Source organism: Empidonax traillii, unplaced genomic scaffold (assembly GCF_003031625.1).
Source record: "Empidonax traillii isolate 1590-97213 ecotype Southwest subspecies unplaced genomic scaffold, ASM303162v1 scaffold15:size5535645, whole genome shotgun sequence".
NCBI classification, from domain to species: domain Eukaryota; kingdom Metazoa; phylum Chordata; class Aves; order Passeriformes; family Tyrannidae; genus Empidonax; species Empidonax traillii.
In genome coordinates, this window is record NW_020955208.1 from 4392582 (window position 1) to 4419674 (window position 27093).

Genomic DNA, 27093 nt, shown 5'->3' on the forward strand with positions numbered 1-27093 from the left:
CCCCAGGTGCATGTGCTTCTTCCTCTCTGAAACCTGAAAGGCACATCAAAGTAACCTAATTATTTCTCTCGCTTCAGCCCTATTAGTGGAACGTGGTCCCCGGTGAATATTCACTCTCTGCTCTAACAGCTCTATTTCTTCAGGAGGCACAGTGTCACATCCCCACTGGTGGGCTGGGAAGTGGCCGCTCACTGGGGTCTTCCAAGAGGCTCTCCTTGTTCTGGCATTTTCTTAAAGAATATTTACTAATTATCCATCCGTTTCTCAAAAACAAAACAGCCCAAGGCACACCAAAGGTTAACACCACTGCACTCGGCAAACCTGTGGACTCAAAACCCTTTTATGTTCTTCTACATCTTCTTTGTAGACAGATTTTTGTAAGTGCACCACGAACAAGGCAATGGGTGCCTCATGCAGGTGTTCTCATCCAGCCACAGGGAACTGCCCAGCATTACAGGGCAAAAAAAAAATTAAACAAACAAACAGATAACTACAACAAAAAAACTACTGTCACAGTGGCTTCCTGAAGCGGCCAAAGGATTCAGTCGTTTCATCCCGGCACCCGTGAGTAGCTCTGGAGGGCAAACTGCAAATATTCAAGGACGCACCAAACAGATGCTTACAGGCAGTCCCCCAATTCTTGCATTGTTTCCTTGACACCTCCCCTTACTTGTACCTTAAAGTCTCCTGTTAGTGAATGACACGTGACAAAAGAGACCCAGGGCAAAGTTCCTCAAAAGGGAACCAAAAAAAAGCTGTTGGGAGCACGCTGGTCTATAGCTGGAATAATGAGTTACACATGCAACACATTTACGTGTCACAAACAGCTGGCTGAGTTCCCTGTGGCTGGTGCATGCCCCAGTTTCACAGCATTCCTCGCATTCATTTGGCTTTGCTTTGGGAACATTCCAGTCTCCTGCAGAGGTTTTACCTTAGAAACATGGAAAGACACTATTCTAATTCTCCTGGGTTTATTTTCTATAAATTAAAATGTTGCAAAGGGTACTTGTGTGGATACTTCTGACTTACCAAAGGCGGGACAGGCAAAGGAACGGGGTTTGAAGAAAGGTACCGTCGCGCTTTCCGAATTGCAAACTTTTCCGTCGGCAGAGATTTCCCTGCAATTTTCAGTTTCAGACTGGGAACAATCCTGAAAGCATAAAGGAAAACACAAGGAGTGCTTGTGAAAAAAACCACAAAAATTCAAACTTAAAGAAGAAAAAAATTAAACCGAGGAGAACTTAAAAAAGCTGTTGCACACTGGGCTATTGCTACCTCTGGGAAGCTGAGCAATATGTACTCACAAAAGCTGTCTTTATGCAGGGCATGTTTATCTCTAAGCTTCCTCTTTAATCAAGCAGGAGGAGAGGGACTCTTCCCCACTGAAAGATTAAATTAGATGATGCACCTAACTTAAAAAAGGTTCATCTCTCTTCACAAACTAAGAAAGAGTCAATTCAGCTTCTGTAAGTCTTCCATTCTCCCAGACTAAAACTATTCAATTCATAACATGTAAATTCAGTAAAATCTGCTTGTAATGATTACAAAGGACAGAGAAAACCTGAAAAGTATCACACTGTAAGCACATTAAAAAAATAAAGATACTTAGATTTTATATAAAGATTGTGAACCCTGAAGTAATCAGATTTTTTCTGCCCCAGCAAGGTTTAGGCAGTTTTGAGCTTAAACATTACATTAACACAGTGAGGTTATCGCTCACATTTAACTCTTTTTTTTATTCCTCTCGAACTCAAAACCCAAGAATCATGTAGTGCTGATATTCCCACTAAAGAAGGCACACACCTTGCAGCACAATTCATTGCAAGCTTTCACATCTTACGTGCCATTTTGATTAAAGGAAACAACTGGAAAAGAATATGACTATTACATGGAACAGCAGCAGGCACTGCATGGCTGATAAATCTCATATCCTTTCCCTGAAGTATTTCCAGGCCAGGAGAAATCTGTTGTCTGAACTCAGGGTCCACTTCAGTCTAAAGGGCATTTAACTCTGTCATTTCTTACCAGTCCAATGCTGTTTGCACAAATCTTCAAATCTGCACAATGAATATTTTGCCTCTTTTCCCTCAACACTGTGGTGTGAAAAGACAGTGAACTCTTATAACTGTGAGTTTGCAAATTTTACCTAAATAATTCAGCTTCGCTGTCTCCAAAAGGGCTGCAGTCATTTGGTCCAAACATACTGAGATAAGCAGCTTTCATGTAAATATAAGTAGCCTGCAAATGCAATGAAGAATATATATAAAGAAAAATTAATTTACAGCATCACCTTTATTGATATAAAGCAAAAACCAGCAAAAAGTGGCAGTTGCTGCTTTTGCTCATAATCTTACAAAAGTTTAGGCAAGAGGTATTTTAGAAAGTGAGTATAGAACATTGTTTTAAAATCATGTATGTCTTTGTTTACTTTGTGTCAGCTTACAGTTTCTGTCCAAATTCCAAGAACAAATCTCATGCTTTTGTAAATAAGTTTTTAACACTCCTAAGTACACATGCTAGAAAACTTAAGAAAAGGTCATGCTCAGAGAAAAAGTTAATACTATACAGTCTATGTGTCCAATCACAATTTGCTAACATATCCCAAATTCCAGGTTCTAAAAAACAGTCATTCCCTGTGGACTTCAGGAGAGCAGAATTTAGCCTCTTCAGGAATCTGCTTGGTAGACTACCACGAGATAAGGCCCTGGAGGGAAGAGGGGCCCAAGAAAGCTGGTTAATGTTCAGAGATCAGCTCCTCCAAGCTCTGGAGAGATGCATCCCAACAAAGAGGGAATCAGGAGGCCTAGTGGATGAACAAGGACAAACTCAGACACAACGAGGAAGCCTACAGAGGGTGGAAGCAAGGACAGGTAGCCTGGGAGGAATACAGAGGAACTGCCTGAGCAGCCAGGGATCAGATTAAAGAAAAGCTAAAGCCCTGATGTCTGGCCAGGGATGCCAAGAGCAACAAGGAAAGGTCCTATAGGTATGTTGGTGATGAAAGAAAGACTAGAGAAAACGTGGGCTCTCTCTGGAAATAAAAAGGAGACCAGGTTACCCAGGATCTGGAGAAGGCTGAGGCAATTCTGACTTTTTTGCCTCAATCTTCACCACCAAGTGCTCCAGCCTCACTGCCCAAGTCACAAAAGGCAAAGGCAGAGAGAATGGGAAAATTAAGAACTGTCTGGTGTAGGAAAAGTTTGGGTGCGAAACGATCTAAGGAACCTGAAGGTGCACAAGCCCATGGATCCTGAGGTTGCTGGTGGATGAAGTTGCTAAGCTGCTGTTCATCATATTTGAAAAGTCATGGCAGTCCAGGGAATTCCCACTGACTGGAAAAGGGGAAACGTAATCCCCGTTTTTAAAACGGCAAAAAGGGAAGATGAAGGGAGGAAAGCTACCAGGATTATAGGCAGAAAAACTTCTCCCTTTCAGATGTGCAGGGTTAGGCACCACTTCTAATTATATTTATTATCCTGGAGGCACCGCCTTGGCTGGCCCCACTCATCACCAGAAGAGCTCATATCCATAATGTGAGGAAAGAAATGGCAACTTGTGCCATTAACTGCAATGTGTTAATGACACAGCCAGTGAATACACAGCAGCACTTCTTCAACAAGCTGCTCTTCCCCTCCCAGCTGGGTCCAAAAGATTTCTGCTTGCCCCCAGTCTGTTCAGGTTTGAATGTTTGCATTCATTGCATACATTGTTCTATAAAAGCCACGGCGGGCCAGGCTTTACTCTACAACCTCTATTGTTGAAGCTACAAAAAGTCAACTCGACGGGAAGTTAATAGATACAACAGAGCCTTTCAGTCTCCTGCTCACTCACCTTTGACCAAGTGTTTTCTTTGCTCAGCAGGTCTGCATAGAAGAAAGCCATCTTCCACTGGCGCTTGTAGGTGAAGCACCACATCAGCTCCCAGTAACACATGTGGTGGAACTGCTTCCAGTACTGCTGAGCCTCGCAGCATTCCTCGTACCTGTTGACTGCCTGGGCACAGAGATTTCCAAACACTGCCTCAGTCGTGTGTCAATGCACAGACAGCAGTGCTGGAACAGGCACTGGGGCTCCAGGATCTGCCCCCGTGGCTCCTGCAACTTCCAAATTATTAACAGCCCAAATCACCAGTATTTCCCCAAATCACATCTGCTGGCTCACACACACAAGAGGTTCTTGGCTACACAGTCGTCCTGGTGTTAGCAAGTTTACCCTGCCACACACCTCCCCATTCATGGAAGTTATAAAAATTCTGAGCATAATCAAAATAAATGTTTGTGTCTAGGGAAATTAGGAAAGTGAAGGCAGAGGACAGATGCTGAGCTGATATTTATTGCTGTGGTTCCACAGATTTCAGGGGAGCTACTGCCCTGCAACATTGGCTGATACTCTGTCTCAGAGTATCTGGGACATGCACTCTTCATCTCCATAATTCTTTCAAGTCTCGTATGAGTATCCACTCAGACTGAAGGCAAAGGATTACCACTGGATCTTATTAAAGGCACAACTTGCTTCAGGATAGGAAAGACAATGAGAAAACTGTGTCATTAACACTGGAGGACTAGATTATCACCACAAATTGCGAGGGGCAGCAAAAGGAGGTGGACAAACAAGTTAGTCAAAATAATTTTCAAAATTCCCATTTGTAATTCACGAACTACAAATTACACACAGGTCAAAGCCACAGGAAGCATTGGCCAAAAAGGAAACATCACTCCTGGAGGAATTTTTCTAAAGCTTTTGAAATTTAATTTCCCAAGAGCAAAATGATTACTTACCGCATCAATATTACCCTTCAGTGTTTCTATCCTGCCTGCAAAAAACAGGAATATGGCTCCCTGTAATAAATAATAATAAAAATACAAGTATTCTGTAACAGTTTTCAAGCTGACCATACAGTTTAGATCTTTGTCATTTGGCAAGAAAATATTAAACAATCATACTAAATAAATTAGGATTCATTTTACCTTTGGATAGCGAGCCAAGTAAGGCTTAAGTAGTCTTTCTGCCTCCTCAACATTTCCTTTTCCTGTCCCTAGAATGCATAAAAATGCAAGTGATAAAAACAGTTAAGAAACAAAGAAGAGAAAAAAGACCTAGGAATGAAAGGTACCAATTATCCATCCTCAAATGGCCAGCATGTAGGTTCTACTCTCTGCTAAGGCATAAGAACAGGTTGGTGCTGCACTGAGGCAGCAAACACAAAGCCCCAACATTGTTCTTACTGACTTGAAAACCCATGAGTAGACAAACACATTTTGTAGAATGTTTTAGCAGGAGATAACAGAGAAGGATGTGTCAGTGGGAAGCTATCACCTCCCCCAAAAATCCAGGGATGACATATAAACACGAACAATGAATCCATCGCTTACAGCCATTATTTTAACCTCCCTATTAATGCACCTGACTACTGAAGACAAATTTAGCTCTCACAGCTTCCTTGGCTATCCCCATTATCTCCCCTCTTATGTGTTAAACAAATCTCCATCTTGAAAATTAAGACACTCTCTTCAGTTATAATCACTATTGTAAAATGACCCACAAACAAGTTACATTTAATCTGCTTACAAACAAACAATTCACCGACAAATAGGTGATGGAATAGTCTTTTTTCCCCTTTGTGTCCCACAAGAACTAATCAAATCCAAGAGTTATGATAAACAATCTTACCTAACACAAAGGTCATGAAAGTATGATAGCAAAGCAACAGCATGGTACACAGCACCGACCTAAAGCTGTATGATGATGCTCCTTCTTGAAGCTGCAGCAGACCATGTTCCTGTGCAAACAGACAGGGGGGCACAAAGCATTGGAAAAGATCCAGAGTTGTGTCTTGCTAATTTAACTTCTGCACTGTCATCTTCAGATTGCTCACTCATCAAATTCCCAAAAAAGGCACTGGCATACGTTGCTTACACAGCAGTCAAAGGTTAAAATACATGTATTAATTTACCTATTAGTTTTTCATGGAATTACTGCTTAGCCTGGAAAATACCTGGTGACAGAACAGCAACTTGGGATGTATTACATGGTTAACATAAAAGAATGAGAGAACTTATCACCACCATCCAAGTTCTGCTAAACAGCTTTCCAGAAAAAAAAAACACACAGAGTTTTTAAAAGCAAGGCAAACCCACATATCACCACTGTGCAGTGTATCCACGTTTGTTGTGGTTCACCAGGCAAGCAAGTTAAAAGTATCAAGAAAAAAAAAATCTAGAAGAGTTTGCAACTAGAAGAGCAAAAGATATCAGGGCAAAAAGATGCCTTTAAGCATGCCAAGAACAAAAAGAGCTTTGCAATGACGCTGGCCCATTACCACCAGTGGAAAAATATAAGAAGAGTATTTCTGTTCCCTTTTGGAAGAACTAAAGCAATCAAGTATAACGCTGTATTCATATTCAGTGACAGCATGATGGATGACCAACTTCAAGGATTCAAGCTCCTGAGGCAAGAGCATTTATCAGCCCATTCCTGGGCTGGTTCCATGATACCAACAGCAAGATTATAAATATGTGAATGTATCAAACATGAGATCTGCCTACTGGTAAATACACACAGTAAGACATCCACTGTGTGCTGGGGAAAATTCTGTTTAAAGGTTACATGATCAGAATGCATTTACATGCTTTGTGTGCCCTTGCTGACTGAGGGGTGTTACACCACCACACCTTTATCACTTACTCTGTAAACACTGAAGCCTGTAATCATATTCTCATTTTCATCACCCGTGTATTTTTTCACTTAACTAGTGTAGTTAAGTGTTTTCACATTAATACAGTTTTTGATGGTTTTTTGTTTGTTTGTTTGTTTGTTTGTTTGGTTTTTTTTTTTTAATCTTGATTTAATACATTAATTCCTGTCACAGGGAAAAATACGACTTATATTTGCAGGTCTATCATAACATCCAGCTGGGACAAAATAAAGAAAATAATGACTTGCGTGTCACTACAGAAGAAATTAAAAGACAGTAAAATCATTACTGAAAAACCAACTATTTAATGAAAACCAAGCACTTTGCAAAATAAACCCCACTTCATTTGCTTCTGAGAGCACAAGTTTAATTGATACAAATAAGTAACAAAATACGATGTATTGAGCTTCTGCAAGCTGCCCAGATGAAAACCACAAATATTTGGATTTTTTAAAAAGTAGCACTTTGAGGTAGAAGACAAAACACACTATGGAATGAATTTTGGCAGAAAAAAATTCCTAAGTAGATTTCCAAAGTACATTTTTCTGCAGTGAAAAGTCTTTAAGTTTGATATTTTTCTGAGCCTTTACTGACATTGGCCTTACAGTATTTAGTATCTTCCACATAATATAAAAATACATATGAATGCAAATAGCACTCAGAATGATTCAGAAACTAATTCTGTTAGTCATACAGAATAATTTAATCATTTGTCAAGTTGATCTCACATGTTTTAGTCTCGAAAGTGTATTTTATCAGAGCCAAACACAAAGTTATCATCTATATGGACAAGGAACGAAGCCACACCCTGGACAGCAGTAACTGGGTTAAGAACATCGCCCATTCATCAGGACAGGGCTGCAAATCTGACACACTTAAACCCAAATTCTCAAACTGAGTAGTTACACAGGTATGGGAAGCTCACCAAGCAAGTCAGTTCACTCTGTGCTTTGTCCATAATCCTATTTTGTCCAGAAGAGGTATTAAAGAGTGTTTACTTTTCCCTCTGCCACTTGAACATCCCAAACATTCTATATTAAAGTAACAACATAATCAGTAGACACAGCCTGAATAAAAGAAATATATAAGTAGCTGTTATTAGTATTGCAACACTTGCTTGCAGAAAAGTTGCTTCTCCTCAAAAACACCCTTGCAAACTGCTTCTGTTAAAATGGGATCCCCAGGAAGGTAGGAAGATGAAGGGTTGTCACTGGGAAACATGTTTTACATCCCACACTCAGTCAGCTGGCCTCCCTAGGCTCCCTCTGGGGCTGGCTGAGACAGAGGTAACTCCTCCAAGGAACAATTTGGCACAGAAGCCTGGGACAGACATGAATCACCTTTCCAAGCACACGCCCTTTCTCCACAGGGAGCCTCTGGAAATCAGCCAGCAAAGCTCATCAGCCAAGGGAGGTGCCGTGAGCTGGGCACTGTAATGCTCACTGGGATCAAACTGAGGATCTCGGAACCAAAGCACAAGCAGCGACTACTTAAACCTAAGGAGTAATTCTGTGATCAAACTGCACTCACTTAGTGACTGGCACCAGTGAGTACATTACATTTAATTGTTAGGACACACCTTCTAACCATAAATAACCCATAACTACCTCCCACACCTATGTCACAGCTGATATGAGCAATCCCAGAACACTGGGAATGAGCTTCCAAACAAAGTCTATTACAGGGCATATAAAACAGATGTCAAGGCATTAAGTGTTTGTAATTTCTCAAAAATGACATTTTTGTAATTGCTCTAAAATGACATTAGCACATTTCGGTTTTGTTTTCACACCAAACAGAAGCTACTCTGAGAGACGTAAAGTATAACACAGAGCAGGGAGCAATGACACTTCTTAGGGACAAATGTGATCCAATATGGGAACTCTCACCTTTCTTCCAAGTTCCACACAACATCCCACAATCTCTCAATTCCCAAGACTGTCACTACATTATATTACATCAGTATCTTATTGATTCAATCCTTATCCCAAGATATCCAATGCTCTGTCATTCAGGACTTAGCACATGCACAGTGGGGAATCCCACAGTGGATGCAGGACGAACAAGGACAGTGCTCAGAATCATTATCAGACAACACTGAGGCTGGTTCATATTTATTTCAGCTGTTACTGACTAAAATCCATCTACTCTCCTGAAGCAAAAGCTCTTAAATGTTATTTTTTAATCACTCTCTTTTAATTAGGGATCTTGACAATAAAAGCAGAGCAAGGTCATCGTTCACATCCCATGACCTGATCATGTAACTGCAGGCTTAGCAAGGAGGATGGATACTACTAACAGATTTACAACAAACTGGCTAATTAAGCTGGTTCACAAGGCATTTGAATGTATTCCATGAAATAATTTCAGATTTAACCTTCATTTAAAATTTGAAGAGCCCCAAACGCAGTTTGAAAAAAATCGCTTAGTGGGAAACTGGAATTAAATTTATTTCAAATTGACACATCAAATGCATTCTTCAGCTCAGCTGCGTTGGGGAAAATGTCCTCCCACATAAAAGAAGAATAATTTGAAAGAAATTAGCTCTATCTCAAAGTTTTTCTGCCTTCCTCTGAAATCATGCTGTCATCTGACCCTCTGACAAATTGCACTTAACATATGGTAGGCTCACGTCAAACTTTTCTACAGTTTAGCAGCAAAGCATTGGTAATTGTCTATAAAATAAGAACGAGGGTAAATATTAGCCTGAGACCTGGCAGAGGACTCTGTGAGAAAGGTTCAGTGCTTCCATGGGAGATAGTGCAAGGACTCCCCTGCTCTCCCAGGAATGTTTAGTCATCCTTAAACACAGAAGTCCAGATGGGACACACACTCCACCTGCTGCTCAGAAAGCACAGTGTGTGTGACATAAACCTCTGCCCACAAAACATTTCTCACAAAACTGGGGAAAAACTGCATTGAACCTCAATGTCCAAAAGCAGGGCTGAAGGTACTAAACACAGATAAGCCCATATTTTGACCAGTGATGCAAAGGAAAGGAGTTTGAGTAGTGAGATGGGCACAACCTGGCATATCCTGGACTGGAAGGGAACAAACACAGCCTCAGGCTACTTTTTATACTTTCTTGATCTTATCCCACCTACTATTTTGAGGCTCCAGACTGCTGTTAAGTTGATCATGTTGTCCACAGTGCCTACAAATGGCTTAGGAAGTAAAGGAGCTTTGGGCATGTCCTGATTTACTATCCAACATGACATGTCTGAGAGACAAGGAGAGTCCCTAGGGGCAAATCTCCTGGCTTCGAGGCAGATTAGTACCCTGGAAGATAACACAATGCAATTTTTTGATCCAGTTTTAATAAACACATGACCCACACCAAAATCAAGCTGTCCTCCCGTGCACTGCAGCTCTCTCGGGTAATCTGCAAACAGCTCAAGGCACAAACCACGACTCTTGCACAACCTGATGCTCCCAGAGAGCACTTAATGGAAAAGAGTACACTATCTAACACAGGTGTATTCAAAACTCCCTTCTAGATGGGTGCAGCACATGACACACAATCTTCCCTCTCCTCCTCTGTCGCTGTTTCTTTCACCTTCTAGACTCTTGTCTACCACTTCTTGTTGTAAGCTTTGGGAAACCATCACTTTGGGAAAGGATTGCACATGCAGTTGCAATTTTGCTTTTGGCTTTAGGCTCCTGTTAAATGCAGAAAGACTTTCTGAGGCTGTTAAAATAAGTGACCATTAATGAACTTTGATCCACATGTCTTACTCCTTTCTATGGTGTGTAGACAGCAGTTTTTTGCTTAAATTTATGGTAATCTAGGTCACGCTTCAGTGAGTTATTAAAAAACTGTAATAGGACTTGACTCATCAACACAAATAACAGCCCACTCACAGCCATACATGAAATCCCAAAAGAAAACAACAAACTCAATTAGAGGGACAATTTTCACCTGCAGTAGTAAGATGAGTGTTCACCAAAGTATTCTCAGCGTTCTGCTGGTACATGAATCGCCTTTACAATTCTAGGAGAATATCTCGCTTTAGATGCTCTTTGTTGTTGTACCTCACAGGTGAAAGTATTTGATTTTTGCCTTCACTGTTTGTGAAAGAGCTCCTGGGAATTTTTAAGTTGTAATCCACACTCTGCTCCTTGTTTTTAAGCAAGATGTTTTATTTTCAGATATAAGACCCTTCCTGTAAACTAATAAAATGGTGATGACAGACACTGACCTGTCATGCAAGGATACAGCTCTGATAAAGAAACTTTTTTTTTCCTTGGAGTTTGTTTTATAAACAGAAAGCACTATAAAAGGCAAAAAAGCACTTACTCCTTTAGACAAGAGAATTTATGTGCCACACTCCAGTTAACAGTTGCTATTAAAGCAGGAATGAAATAGAGGAGTTTTTTCCCCACAAATCTTTGAAGTGCAATATTTCATACAAAAAATAAAGGAAAACTGAGCTGCACAAAAGCATCAGTACAGCAGTGTGATTGTGTGATACCAGGGTGTTTCAGAGGGTTACAGCTCAGGTGAGGAAGAAGAGATAAACTCCTGTCTCCGTTTTTTAATTTAAGAGTGAGAGGAATGTACCAATAATATTTAGCTCACATTTACCTTGTTTCCAGAAAATCCAACAAACTCCAGTAATCTCAGAATCCGTGCAGGGAACATGGACAACGTCTACAGAGAGAAATGCCACAGTTACGCAGTAACTTTCTGTCTCTCAGCTACCTCCCATGATTTTTCCAAACACAAGAAATAATTATTAAAATTACTAAAACCAGTTCTATATGACAAATTCCTGTGTAAATATATACACCTGCTATATTTTAAATCCAATTTAAACAGAAATATCTGTTTAATATGGGGACCCTGTGTCTCTGGGATTCCCTGCATAGAACTGTATTTATTCAGCACATGCTTAGTAACTCCAGTACTTGTTGGATGTTTCAGAAATGCTGGGTGCACACCACCCAGTACATATTTGTTCTTTGTGCGGTAAATCTAACATGTGGGCGTGTGCCAGACTCAGGTAGAGCAGTGAAAGGAAGGGGAAGCACCAGGCACTTTCTGCAGCCCGTCCCCTGAACAACCACGTCATCCCTTGCCATCTCTGGGTCAGTGCCTCTCTGACACACCAGAAACCACCTTGTAGCATTTGATCACCTGCTTTTTGGTCAGGACACAGGCAACGACAGCCAACAGTGGCCTGAGCAGGACCTCAGTTCATGCCCTCATTCCTGTACCCCACCCCGCTGACTGCCCTGCAAGCAGCCCAAGCTCTCCGAGTGTCAGTGAGACAGCAAGTGGAAGTCAGCCAACACAGGCTGCTTCTGTGCAAGGCTTCTCCTGGCCCTCATCCCACATTGTGGGCAGCACTCTCTTTATTTCTAAAGTGTATTATTATCTGATTTTCTCAGACCAAAGACTGGGATCCTGCACTGTCAGCTCAAATCTGTGTTTTAACCACAGGATCAGTAAGGCTGATGTCAGTGGAGCTTCTCAGGAATTCAAGTGAGGGTCACTTCCAGGACGCAACAGGACTTCAGCTCAGGATAAGAACCTGTTGGTACGTACCAGATTAAATGCTCCAACTCCAAGTTTCACACCTCCCTCAAAATGAAGATGGTTTTCTCCTTTGACATAATGTGGGGACTGTATGAGACTGTCCAGCTCCCTGAAAGTACACAAGATTCTGTTACACTGTCAGTAAATAATGTGGTTAATTACAATTCAGTAAGAACTGTGGAAGTTTTCCGATACTTTTAATTCACTGTCATTAAGCAAACGTTTCATTTGAATTTTTGTTTTATTTCATTTCACCTTTTTTTACAGTGTCTGGTGACCTTTCCTCCCTGAAAGAGAGTTTCAAAAACTGTGTCTTTGCAACATTCATACATCGTATTTTTTCAGGTTGGTCTTGTTGCAGATTATCAAGCAGTTCTGCTGCCAGCAGGGAAGGGAAAAATGCTTTTTTATACCAGAAATTACATTGTAAAAAATACTGATTGGCCAAAGCAAATAAAGCCTCATTTCCATATTTCAGTGTTTCCTCTCTTGCACCACACTCTTACCAAAAGTGCAACCAATTATTTCTTCCCACACCAAAGGTGCAGTACAAAAATCATAACTGCTGGTCTCACATAAAAACATTCCCTTTCTTAAAATACAGCTTTTCTTAAAATGCAAGTTGTTGTTAGCATTTTTATTAGCATTCTTTGAAGAAGAACACCTAAGAGTTACTAGATTCAGAACAATTTTTTATACAAACTAAAGCTGGTCTTGGCAAAGGCACAACTGAATATGCTTCCCATGGTGTACATTTTAATGTAATTTTTAGATTTTACTACTGCGCTTCAAAATCGTTTGCACATGTTGAAAGTGGCTCTCCACACCTTCCTGGATGAAAAGAATTCTGCCCAAGCAGATGGTTTTGGCTCACAGACAGTAAGTAATGAGTACACTGTGAGTTCAGATGAGCAATCCTGTTTATCATTTTCAATAGCATGCACCTTCTCTTTAGAGCAGAACTGCTGTACTTAACCAGATTAAAAGTCCAGCTCACCAAGTATCACTCAGACAGTGGCATATGCTGGGAAAAGCATCCTTTAAGAATTGACTGCTCAGGGACCTTATGATGCGGGAGACTGCATCTGTTTACTATGTTAAATAGCCCCTATTTCCTGCAAATTTGTTTAATCTTTGTTTGAAGCCACTTATATTTAACATTTCAAGCTCTTCAGTTTCTTGTCCTTTCATATTATTTTAGTTTTATGCATTTATTATGGAATTACTTGTGCTTCAGCTACTGGTTTCAAGTGTTCCAAAAAGAAAGGCCATTTCCATATGCCTAATGACTGTGTTGGAACATTTGTCCAGAAGCAGTTTTTGCTGATGGAGTACACTTAGTCACACCACCACTCTGACTCACCTGTATGTTTGGTAACTGTTTCGGACTTTGATGCCTCCTTTTATAAAGCTTACCATATTCTCATCCTGTTGGAATGGAAACACATCAGCAATATGAATTTGTAAGCATTATAAAGGGCTTTTGTCTTCTTGAGGTGAACACATACCTGGAGCATAACCAGCATGACACAGACAATATAAACCTCTGAGGCACAACGCACGGATTTAGGATTTCCTTTCTGTATTAAAATATTTTTTACTCTGTTCAAACATAGGCACTTTATTTAGAGGCTTTCCGTGATCAGTTTAGCCCTTGTCCCCTTTGGACCCTTTGCATTAATGAACACAGGGACTATGTTAATGAATGTCACCTAAGGTACATGCATTTGTGGCTCTTTCAAAAAATAGCTTTCTCTCATTTGTCCTTCAGCACAGCTCAGATGTGCCTGGTGCTGAGCCAGGAAATGTTCACGAGTAACTGCCTGTCCTCAGGAGTCTACAGAATACAGTTTCATATCCCAAAAAGGGAAGCAGGGAGAGTAAAGTTATACAGGATGTGCTTTGTGCTAGAGGCTACTCATCCCAAAAGATCCCAAAGGAAAAAGGAAACAGGTAGTTACACCTTGGCCATTTCAAAGTCCATCATCAGCACTCTAGAAACTATAAAAGCTCCTCTGATTACAGGGGTTACTATGAAGCAGCAGTTTCTAGCAGAGGGACACAGCAGATTGCTGAAAAAGGTTACACAGCCCATAAACTGTCACAAGCAACATAAATCAGAGCCCACCTGGCAACTCCCAAACACTATAAAACCACCACCTGCGTTCCATTTCCTACCAGCACCACTGAGCCAAGAAACATTAGGCTTTTCTGACTGTGACTTTTATTATCCCCTTAATAGGTGAAGAGGCTCACACTTATATAGCAAGTACAGTCAAATCAAGAATAAAAGTCAGTTATTTCAACCGAGATTAACAATGTAAATTGCATGCTGGAGCCCAAGTAAGTACTGCTAATGTTGCTCCACCAAACAAATCAAGCTTCATTAGTACAGAGATAAAATTTAAAGAAGAGGGAGAACTCCCCTTTTCTAGAAGACAGGCAGCACTATTAACAAGAAAGCACGTGTGGAGCCCAATAGCTATGCAGTTCAAGAACACACCAGTGAGAAAGTACTCTTGGGAAAGCAAACACCAGCCAGAGCAAAGCAAAAAAACTCGTATTCCAGCACAGCTTCAATGACCATCTCTTCTTTTTTTAAATCTGATATCCCAATACACAGTATTTGAAAATTGGTGCTTACTGCAGTTACATTTCATACAGGAGTGTGAAATGAGAGTGGAGAATAATATCCAGACTTGATCCAGATGAAACAGCCTTACACCATTAAATCAAACTAGAGTCTTCCACCACTTCATTAGTTTTAAGAATAGAAATCTGTAGGGAACATACTTTTTTTCCCCCCACAAGCCACATAGGAGTCCATACCTGGAGGAATGTGAGTGCTGCTCTCTGGAGTAAACATTCAGCATAGCAGATTTCTGCATGGATTTCCTCTAGTGTCACACAGAGAGGAGAAGAAAACAAATCAATCAGTCAAAAAGTAAGAAAAACCCCCTCAGCCCATTAATATAGGAATAAGATCACAAAGCTCAAATTGAGAAAAATATTATCCAAATTTGATGTAGTGTTTTCAGTTCCAGACTACTGATGTAATTCCAAACAGAAATGAAACACAGTTACAGAAACTTTGCAGGAATGTATCTGGTGCTTTCTATGAACTCCTGGATCTAGGACCTTTATAGCCATTTCCACACTTCTTTCTTTACCTGGCAATTTCTGGGAGTGCTGAGTCAGCAATCAACAAAAACAGTGATTTTGGATGTGGTTACATATTCAAATTCACACACTGAGTGAACACTTGCACCTGATTCAAACTGCATAAATAAAAAGAATAAAACATTATGCATGTGAGAGATATATTACCTTCAGTAAAGTGCTCAAGGCTTTGTCTATGTACAAGGTTGTTGATAGAATCAGCTACTGTAGATTTCTTCCTAAATCTGCAAAAAAAAGTCCATTTGGTCATTTTGAACATGAAGCATCAACAACAGAGAACAACAGTATCTTCCAGTTGGTCACCCACACAGTCACTAACACACCTGTAGTGCTCACCAACCCTCTGTCATCTCACCACATGCAAACTTCAGCGTATTCCACAGAGAACTGTGGTCCTCCTGAGATCTGCTTTACCCTTCATGCATGGAAATATGTCTTGATGAAGGAAGGGAATAAAGGGTGGGGATGATTTTTTTGTGTGTATGTGTGTGTGTGCATGTCCATGGGGGTGCAAAAGTTGACTCAAAGACAGGGAACTGCAGCACAACCATCACCCATGAGAACATTCTGCAGTGTCTGCACACCGTAAATAACAACTTCCAGACACTGCAGAACAAGGACTACAGATAGGACTAAAGTCTAATTGACAAGAAAAATCAGATATTGTGATAAACTGAAGTTTTCAAGGCTAGACTGTTGAACACTCTAATTTATGTGCTGTGACCTCCTAAGTGACCCTCCTCTGAGTGGGAGGCTGGACAAGGTGACCTCCTGATGTCCCTTCCAACCTCAGTTTTCTTATGATTTCTAAGAAATTACATTTCCTTTTCTTAACCTGTATGCCTTTCAAACCTTTACCAAGAAGCAACTATTTACTGACTGAATTGCTCCACGTTTACCTTTGACAGGTGGCTTGAGCTTCCTTCATTGTGTTTCCTGCATTCAGTATGTCCTGAGGATCAAATGTCATCATAGCTTGCATTTCCAGTATGGTGGCATAAGTCAGGGCATGATACATGCTGTCTTTAGTCCTGAAAGAAAACACAGCTGATTCTACTGCACTATTGCTTGGAAAAAAACAAACACAAATCCAGTTCCAGAAATGCATCAGCCTGATGGGAACGAGGTCTAAATCAAACACAAAGGACATGCAAAATAATGAAGAAACAGTAACAGATCAAGATTTCTACATGAAATCATGTCTGCTGCTCCAGTTTCAATAGCTCTGCTAAAACGTACCAGCTTTGAGCTAAGGGTAGGTATTTAACAAGCAAAGCACAGGAATTAACCATGTGGCTCACCATTCAGAGACAACAGAGTTTTTTTTAACGGAGTATCTAATGAATACTGCAACACATGACACAAATCCAGATGATATTCTTCTATTTTGGGAGAGACAGACTCAAGGAGATAAGTAACACAATACTATAACCATGGCCAAAATAGAATCTTCTTGAAACAGATCTTCCCACCAGAAGCATTAGAGTCTATGTCAAATATTACCCTTTTTTTAACTCTTCTCCCCTTCTGCCAACCTTCCATCCCAATCTGTTCAACTTAAATATTATTCTTTGGGGTTCCAGATAGTGCCTCTTTTGCAGAACATAAAAAACTTTGGCATTAGTGCTGAATTAATTCCTGTGTGCAGCCATTGCTGGCATCTTTTCTCTGACAGGACAGGGGGTTTATATATTGCACATATTTAAAGCATTCAGCCAGTACCTATGTCTGGTGTAATCCTCTGCAAATGAATCAAAATGTCTTTGGGCACTGAGATGTAGTAAAGATGACTTGAGAAATATATTGAAGGGCAAGCTCAGATAAATTCCTAACACAGAAACTCTGTGGGCCTTGCTAATCCACCCCTGACAAACAGCACGACTTAAGACAAATACTGCTAAGGAGCAACAATTGCTATTTTAATTGTTTACACTCTAGAATGGATCAGATAGCTCTGAATGGCAGGGAATAGTCAAAAACACTTGCAGTCAAACAAGGATATCCTTTCCACAAAATCTCCACCCTCAGCACACCTGTTCTCAAAACATGTACTCCAGATGTTTCTCAAGACAAGAAAATAACTCTATTTTCTTTTCCTTCCAAAGAGAAAGTGGTGTGCCAGCAAGGTGCCCTTGGCAAAACCAGGGCTGCACTGAGGGCAGTGTTGCTGTCTGAACATTGGGAAAAATCTTCTTTACTAACAGGGTGACCATGCACTGGCACGTGTCATCTAGAGAGCTTGTAGAGTGTATGCTTAGAGACACTCAAAAGCCCTCTGGACACAATCCTGTGCCCAGGTGGCCCTGCTTGAGTAGGTGGCCTCCTGAGGTCCCTTCCAACCTCAACTACTCCAGTTCTTTGGTTTTGTTTTAAGGAGAAAAGCCAGACTTTAAAGACACCTCAATCCATTTAATTCCATCCCTGGAAATGCACTTGCCTCCCTAAGTTTTAATAACTGGACTGAACTGAAAGACAGCTTTATGGATAACTTCAGACAACCCTACGTTAAGCAATGAGCTTATAACTCACCACTGTGACTTGGATGCCTCTAAATTTTCTAATAATTCATATATTATTATGCCTTAATTACTTTCCTCAATGGATTGCAACACCCTTAAATATCCTTAGGAGTCCCTGATGTTTGGTTAGTATTTTCCAGAACCAAAAAATAAACCTTGTCTACACCTAAAGCAATCCCCTCTCAATGACATTAAGCAATAAACCAACCAAAGAAAAAATACAAGTGGTGATAAATCCTGACTTCCTTTGTATATATATATATTTTGAGATCTAGGGGTTAAAATAATACTTAGTGTTGGTGCAAACAGCATTACACAGGTGCTTCCCTTGCCTCACACCATCAAGGGCTACTTTTTCCAACACACCTGGCACAGAGCAGGTTGGCTGCACTGAAGGATTTTGCAGTGCACATCTTTAAACTTCACCGCAGTCTGTGCTCTGTGGCTGCCCTTAATTTCTACTTGCCCTCACCACCTAAACCAATCTAGCAGAAAAGCCATTTTGGGAAATCACCCAGTGCCATAAGTGCTATAAACCCCACACTATGCTCACATCCATCTCATTTGCAAGGTAAGAAGAACAGAGAGATAATAGAGAAATTAATTTAAAAGCCGGTGGAGTCAGGACAGCTCTGTCTTGGCCTCACACATCATGATTTTTTCAGTACAGTGATAATGAAAAGTAGGGGAAAAAGTGAACATATTATAAAATGCCAGCCTGATGAAGTGTTCCTGTTCGTTTGATTATTCATCAGCCTCAGTGCAGAAAAACACACTTCATCTTGTATTTACTAAACTAAAACCCTTCCAGAGGTTTAAATTCAAAGCATGGGGGAGGGACTGAAATAGTACCTTTTCAAAATTATAGAAATTTGCTTTCAAAATCAAAGCAAATAAATATTAACTTCACTGCACTAAAAGGAAAATTGGTTCTATTTACATATATGTGGTGAAGATTTCTCTATCCAGTATTTGTTTCTGATACCAAATCACCCCTTCCCTAATCAATGGTTTCATCCCTGTTGCTTCTAATATCTGAAGGAGATAGTAATTAATGTCTATCATTAGCCAACTGGTATTTATCAACATTCACATTTTTATATGCCTGTAGAAATGTCACCAAATGTAACTTATCGATGTTATTTCTACTAATCATACAATTCAAGTTGCCAGTTACATCCTGGTGTATTGCCAGGAGTTTTAAGGCCTGGGTTTTGTATGGATGGATGCAGAATGAAACTCGATAGCTTTTTATTTTCCTTCTTTTGATTCCTCAGCAGCGCTTTCCTCAGGACACTGTTAGAGTTAACCAGCCCATATGACATAAATACAACTAATATTGTGATTAATAACTTATCCCAGTAATTGGTATCACGTGACTGAATAAGAGGATTATAAGTAATTTCTTCAGGCACTTATGGAGTTCTGCCACAGCTTTGGAGCAGCACTGCCCTTTCTTGGAGCTGGTTGGAGAACACTTTTATTCCTTGAATACAAGCACTTGAAAACAAGTGCGTACATGAGGACAGTGACAGCTCTCCAGCTGAAGTCAAAAAGCTGACCTCAGAATCAACCTGGTTCTAGTAATCTTTTGGGAAAAACACAGTGCCCAAAATCCTTTTTGTCTAAGCCATTTTCCAAAATTTGGAATACAGTAAGTTCTTCCAGCTAAAAGAAGAAACTAATAATTAAGGCAGGGTTTGGTAGCAACTTATTTATTACCTATAAAACTGGTGTTCTTCCAGACTTCAGGTATAAAAAGACAGAAAACCCTAGAAAAAATAACCTTTTTCACGTTCTTAACATTCTTCACAATAAATAGCTAACTCAAGCTTTCTGCAGAGCCGTGCAACATATTTATCCAAACACAGTGTAGGGCTTCATTTTACCTCTGTGTGCTTCCCCTTATTCTTTCACTACTCTCAGCTAGATAATCTCAGATCTTTGTGAGACCAGTTCCCAGAGAAAGCTCCTCCACCCCACTGAACAATCTCATGTTTGCTTTTGTTCTACAAGGGCAGGACCATTCCACCACACCATGAAGACAACCATTACAAAAGGCTGCCATTCCTTAGTAACCTCTTTAAACCTTTTTAAAGATCAGAATATACAAGATAACATTCAATACTGCAAAATGGGCATACATTTTAAAATTCCAATGATAGTAACTCTTACTACAGTAGGAGTAGTAACAGAGCTCTACTATTCCAACACGATTTTCATAACTACCTGAGCAGTAACACAATCTCTTCACACCTACCTGAGATACTCCCACATCAACTGACTGAATTTACCTTTCAAACACAGTCATTCTAGAATTAATATTCCATCAAACAACACCAAATGCTTTTTGGAGTCTATTTTCAGAATAAAGTCAAGAGCCTGGAATGAATCCTTGCTGTATTGTTCCTATAATACTGCAAGCATCAACATCCGTGCTGCAGCTCATCCGATGGTCCAGATAATTCTGTCATGAATTTATCTTATTTACCATTCTCCCAATTGATTTGACACCGACAAACCATCAGGTGATTATGCCCTGTTTCCCTTTAGGATAATTATTAAAATATTAAACGTTTGTCCTGGGAAGAGAAGGGGACATCTCACCAGAATCAACTCTTTAATTTATTATCTGTTCACAATGACACAAAGGCTAAAACCCAGTCAGCTTTAATCAATTTACTGTGTCTCAGGGTTGAGAAGGATGATGAGATTTTTTTTTTCCCACTCCAGTGACTGACAGTTCCAGTGTTACTCATGGTTACAGTTAACACACCATATATTGAAAATCACTGCTGTGCTTGGTGACTGCATTTAAGGAATTTCTCAAGAGTTCTTAGATATAGTGTAAGTACTCTATATAAAAGATTAATTTAATCAAACTTACTACAGAAAGCACAAGGTAATCAGAACCCACTCTTGTACAAAGATTGCTAATGATAATAAAGAATATTGACTCTAAAAGCTAAAAGGTAGCTCAGGAAACAAGAAAGGTTATATAACACGAAACTAAAACACCAGATGTATTTTTCTATGAAATAAGATCTCTTCATTATGATGGATTTGCTTTTCTAACAGGAAAAAAAGAGCTTTACCTCAACACAAGTCTAGACACCATCCTCAGATATTTATTTTTAAGCTGCAAGGAAAACTCTTCTGATTTTAACTCTCATACGTTGCCAAATCTCCCGTTGGCTTCACATGGTACAAATTAGTTGAAAATACACTTATTGTGGAAGCCAAATGTGAGTAATTTAATGAATCTGCACTAATGTAATACAGAGCAGAGTATCTCCTACATCATAAACATTAAAGCTGCAAAAATCTATGATATGAAATTCTTCACAAGCACACAAAAACTGGAAAGTATTTCTCCAAACAAAGTATGTTTATGGACTGTGGAAACCAATTTCAAATCTCAGCACACTAAAAGGGCTCATAAAGAAAATCCACAGTACTACCATGTGGAGTACTCCCCTCTCTATAACTCTTCTCATTCTTTAAAGAGGTGGGTTGTGTCCACAGTGGATATCATCTGGGGGGGAATTTAGCATCCTGTTTCTCCACTGCACTCACAAAAATCATGTCTGTATTTCCCTCACTGGCAAAGGCAACAGGAATAAGGGCCTCCCCATAACAACAGGCTAACATGGAAAATTGCTTTCAAAATGGGTTTGCAGTGTGGAATACAGTCAGGTATAAAAACAGAGTATCAGCTCATGAAATCTGCTCTGCAGAGCCCAGCTAAAGCTGAATGAAAACCACATGCAACAGAAGAAAAATGGATTTACAGAAAAAAATTACCCACAGCCTCACTAACTTTTGCAGTGTTTTGGAAACCTCCTTCAAGAAAATATCTCCTTATTTTATGTTAAGCACTGAGTAAGCATTTCCAGATGGGCACAGGGGCTTTACTGTCAGAATTTAATGAAAACACAGTTTTTCTTCTTACTGCCTTTATTATATCTTCTGATGATATATAAACACTAAATAACACCGGGAATAAAACCAGCATTATTAATACAGCTGCCACTACAATTTATCATTAATGTCTTTCCCAGAATGTCCTTACATGGTTAAGCTACAGATTATGGCATCAAATATGAGGCAAGGCAGATATGTAGTATTCACTGTAGTTGCCCTGACACGTAGCAATTACCTACAAATTTTACTTGTTTCATATTCCAGTATTCTAAAAGAAGGCATGATGTAATTTGCTGATGGCTCAAAAATAAAAGGAGCAAATAGGGTGGGTGGGTGGGTGGGGGGAAATTTGAATTAACCACAGACTGCAACAAGAGCACAGGTAACGTGGGGACAGGGTATGACAGATCACAGACACGGGGAGACAACAGATTTCAGAAACTATTTTATGATCTCACTGCTTGCAGCTGGGCCACTCATTAAATGTAGGACTGCAACATAATTAGGAAACAGAGTGCATGACCACAACACTGAATTGCAAAATGAGCTGTGAGAAGGTCTCTGCAAATGGTTATTAAAAAACATTGACAAAAAAAGAATTCCTACTTAATGTGCCTCAAACTTTCAATTCATGGTCAGTTGCTCATTTAGACACAGAACTATAAATTTTCAAATTCTCAGAATATGTATAAAAATATGGGAAAGGAGGCAAAAATAAAAGGTGACAGAGGATGATTCTCACTCTTGCAGGAGCAAGAATCTCATATACTGCACTACAGCTGAGGGGTTACTTCTCTGGACATCAATTCCTTACTTCTGGCAGATATTTTTGATCAGTCTTGTTTTTTACTCATTCAAGCGTAAAGCACTTATCTGTCTTCCCCAAAACTTAACACATCAACTTACCACCCCCTTTTGAACCAAAACCATAAAGACTTATCAATTATTAACAGAGAACCAGCTGTCTAGTCAAAATCTCCTGAGAGATGGTGAAGCAAAGAAAAATAAACAGAGGAAAACCAGTAAAACTTATCAACTTACTTTGCTTGTAAAGAAGCCAAAGCATCTGAGAATTTGTTGTTAAGAAATAAATCCAGAGCTGCCATACATTCACGCAGTGCCACGTTGAGGTCTGATGTAGGTGACCTGCCAGAAGAGATAATAAACTCAGCACATCTGTTCTCCTTCTACCAGCTCATTACTGCTACATTTGAATCCCCCTTTTTCAGTTCCAGCCTTATTCCCATGCATAACCTGCTATTCCATTTCTAGGGACAGCAAAAAATGCAAGTGAATTCCACCATGTTTGCAGATTTGGGTTTTAAAAAAAACTATGCCCTTATCAAGTAACACACAAAAAGCAATTTTAAGTTTTCTATTTTCTGAAAATAAGATAAAACTGCACCTACTTGACACAAGCACTTGGACATGCAGAAGTTGCCATGTGGGAGCACAGCAATTTGATGAGCTCAGGTACCAGCACACAGGAGCACAGGGTGACGATGCACAGCTGACTGTAAGGCTGACAGACCACAGGCTGGTGACATTATGATCATGTTGTCACTTTAAGGATGAGACACTGCCAGTCTGCATCAGATTATCGTACCAACTGCTGCTGGAACACCTGCTTTAGTTCAGCTCATGTCCAGGACATTCCTGTGCAATTGACCACTGCAAACTCACGGGTGGGTAAAAATTTCACGCTGTGCTTGCCCCTGGGAACATCACTCTCCCTGGGAAGTGCCACCACATTCAAAGAAAAAAAAAAAAGTCAGAAGACTCTCAGTGGCTTAGCCTGGCTGTACTTTTCTCCTTTACAACATTCAGATGTCAGCCTGACCCGTCACAAGGGTTCTCAGCTGGTCTGTAGGTTACTGGCAACAGGATAATACAGACCAGCTGAGTTAGTTTGGCCCAAGTTCATCACCACCAGAGCTGCTGGACAAAAAAAATCCACAGAAGAAACAATAAGGCCTTGCACTAACAAAGTTAAGGTCACCTGGCCAGTATTAGGACAGTTAAAACATCTGCATTTAATGACCAAAGAGCTATACTGCACTAATATGTTGTATACAAGTCTGTACAAAACATCCTCCAACAAAATACAAACAAATCACCATCGTGTTCCTGACTCCAAACAGCTCTAACTAATGTGATCTATCTTGTGACTTGGACACTGTGTTAGTTCCTTAAAAATGGCACAACACAGACGGCTGAAAGGAAAAACAGAAAGCAGAGCCCTGATATCATCTTAAGGAAAAGGCAGGGGAGCACAGACCCAGCAGATAACATCAGTAATAACCATCCACTGCAGCAGTGTTTAGTTTTGGTTTAAGAATAATGACTGCAAAGAAATAAAGGGCATAATTGTATATATGACAAACTGCACTGTAGAATTGAGAGAAACATTATGTGACATTGTTCATAGTGGCTGTTGTCATCACATTTCAGATAAACTGCAAATCCTTTTGTACCCAGGACACTCTCCAAGTGCTTTGCAAATATTGATTAACCAAGTCTTGCCATCCATCTCATACAATATGCAACATCATGTCCGCCCAGCTATTCTGAGCCCTACTTAATAATTAAAACTTTATCTATTATTGCTTACATGTACCTAAAACTCCTACCTTCCTTTTTTAAATCTGTGTCCCTGAACCAAAGAGAATATTTAACAGGATATAAAATACATTCTCATCTGTTTTAAAATATTTAGACTAGTAACGTTTTACCTGGGTTTTTTGTTTGCTCATTTCTTGTCATGCAGGAGAATTACCCCATTCAATATAAATAAACCTTTTCAAAATACTCCTTTGAAACAGGAAGATGACAAAGAAAAAAAAAATCACTGCTGAAGCTCAAAGCACAAATAAGATATTCATTACTTGGCATCTTGGAATAAGAATTAACAACACAGTGCCACCCACAGCAGCAGCAAAAACACGAGCTGCACGTTTCCCTCATGCTCCAAGGAAACCTGCCATCGTCTGTAGCTCCCAAGTCAAGGGCTCTAGACCTGAACACAATACACACCTTACCTAAATGCTACAAATCATCATTTGTCGCTGTTAGCAACAAGGAAGAAATACTTCAGAGTCGAGAGTGCTCAGCATTTTAGCAAACTGATTAGTCATGCTTCGGTGGGCTGCAGATTCTCTCCTGCTTCAAACAGCAGGATCAGAACCGCCTCTAAGCCAAACGGAAAACGCTGCGTGCTGCCCCTTACCTTTCTGCTGAGTCTCTTGTGTTTTCTGACATAGTCATTGCAAGCCCACTCAGCGTTCAGGCACGAACATCCAGCAGCACCTGGTGCTGCCGGAGCCAGCTGCGAGGGGCAGTCCCGCTGCGAGCGCAGGGCAGCGCCTGCTGCGGCACCGCACTCCCGATTGGACACTACGGGTGAGAGCACGGCAGCTGGGAGCATCACTAGCTCACCGGCACCATCCTACAAACGAGCAGGTTGGATGCCGGCCTGGGACGCGTGAAGTTCGTACATCGCTGGATCCCGCTCAGGGAGGAGGGGCTGGCACTGCCCGCGCATCTCTGATCTACAGACCTGTCTGCAGTGAGCGGCAGCATCGCCACCTTTCATTCAGCACAAACCGGGCAGAAGCCAAATGTCCCTGTAATTACAGAGCTGAGACAACAAGAATTACTGCATGTGGCAGTAACTGGAGCGCATCAGAAGCCTGCGAACCAGAACGAAAGTCAAGCGAGACCAGCCGACATGCAGGGGAACTGAGGCAATAACTGCTGCAAATGCGAGAAGCACACAGACAAGAGAGACAAGCAAGTAATTCTCCCCAGCAAGGATTCTCTGCTTCAATTCATCAGCCAAACTACTGCTTTTTGTTAGTTCCTGTGCTTTTGGGAGGAACTGACACTCTACATGCTCTTTGTAAAAACCTGTCTTTATTGCCATGGAAAACGAGGAGAGTTGGCATTAACAATTTAATCAGTGGAGTGAGCTCATCTGGCTGATTTTGCTCAAAATAAAACTGCATGCTCCCAAACTGCTTTGCTGGCACATCAGCAGTACTGGCCCTGTCCATAACTACAGGTAGCAGAAGCTGCTCATAGTCCTCTCAGTATGACAGCTGAAGTGTAGAAGTTGATCAGCTACAATCTACACAGATAAATTAATTTCTCCAAGAGCATCTAATGTCAAAAATTATCCACCTGCTAGATTACACAAAGCAGTACCAATAACGAAGACATATGCTGCTAAAGGAAGACCCAAAAATGATAAACCAGCAAAGGACAATTCCAGGAAGATACCCTGAATCCATTAACATTGCTGATTAAATCTCTTGCTGGTTTTATGGTATCCTGTAGAGGAAAAGCCTGTGCTGCATTTAGTATAAAATTTATTGTAACAGATCCACAGGCTGCCCCATTAATGACTCTATTACATGTTCCTAACAGCACTATGTACCTAGGCCACAGCAGGAGATAAAAGACATTACCAGGTTGGTTGTGGGTTGTGGTTTTTTTTTTTTTTTTTTTTTTTTTTTTTTTTTTTTTTTTTTTTTTTTTTCCCCTAGTTGAGAATAACTACTGGTTACAACTTAAAATTAACTAGGTGCTTCCATGGCAGGATCATGAGCTACACTGAAAAGATTATTCTCACTAGCTTATTGTACAATTCCTAATTAATATTGTATTCTCCAAATGGACCTTAAAGCCCTGTATGGTGAAGTCTCTGGCTATTTCTGCCAAGTTCTTCAAGACTTGAGTTGGTGGGTTTTTATTTGAATACCACCTCTCTAGAAACAATTATACGCTCAGACAACCTTCAGCATGAAACCTCTCCTTCCCCAAACATAGCCATGTCTTCTTTTAACTAAAGAAAACAGATCTAAAAAACTAAGATCTGAAATGTTTCCAAATTTAGGCCATTTCCCCCTTGGGTTTACATGCTCCTTTCCTTTTTTTTGCTTGTCGGCAGCAGGTTTTGCAAGGACGGTCATGTGGTTCTCCTTGTGGTTTTACTTATGAAATCTTAATTCCCTGCCCCTCCTTTTCAAAAGAAAATAATTACATTTTCCATGGTCAAAAGGAAGGGGATGGAAGACTTTGTGAGCGTGGCAGTTACTACATTTATGCATAATTTTATTTCACCGTGTGCATGATGTTGACTGTTTTCTTACTCTAAGTTTGCAGTGCATAAGCTTTATGAATTGTCATTGGGTTTTACAGACTTCTTCAATTAAAAAAACACCTTGAACCTTGCATTG

At 40.2% G+C, this 27093-nt stretch overlaps 1 protein-coding gene across 3 annotated transcripts in view; it reads right to left on the minus strand.

Annotated features, from left to right (window-relative positions):
- Positions 1-27093, minus strand: part of TTC39A (tetratricopeptide repeat domain 39A) — a 44302-nt gene that overhangs the window by 10064 nt on the left and 7145 nt on the right. Inside the window, exons 1-14 of one of the 3 annotated variants that reach the window (XM_027894125.1) lie at positions 25083-25169; positions 22898-23002; positions 16313-16444; positions 15561-15637; positions 15063-15130; positions 13597-13661; positions 12243-12342; positions 11280-11345; positions 5671-5779; positions 4968-5035; positions 4779-4838; positions 3832-3993; positions 2147-2238; positions 1030-1150 (exon numbers count right to left, since the gene is read on the minus strand). In XM_027894125.1, the coding sequence (XP_027749926.1) occupies positions 1030-1150; positions 2147-2238; positions 3832-3993; positions 4779-4838; positions 4968-5035; positions 5671-5779; positions 11280-11345; positions 12243-12342; positions 13597-13661; positions 15063-15130; positions 15561-15637; positions 16313-16444; positions 22898-23002; positions 25083-25120 (1263 nt within the window). In that variant the 5' untranslated portion in view covers positions 25121-25169. Of the gene's footprint in view, positions 1-1029; positions 1151-2146; positions 2239-3831; positions 3994-4778; positions 4839-4967; positions 5036-5670; positions 5780-11279; positions 11346-12242; positions 12343-13596; positions 13662-15062; positions 15131-15560; positions 15638-16312; positions 16445-22462; positions 22516-22897; positions 23003-25082; positions 25170-27093 lie in introns of those variants that run through there. The other 2 variants (XM_027894144.1, XM_027894134.1) reach the window with 2 other exon arrangements.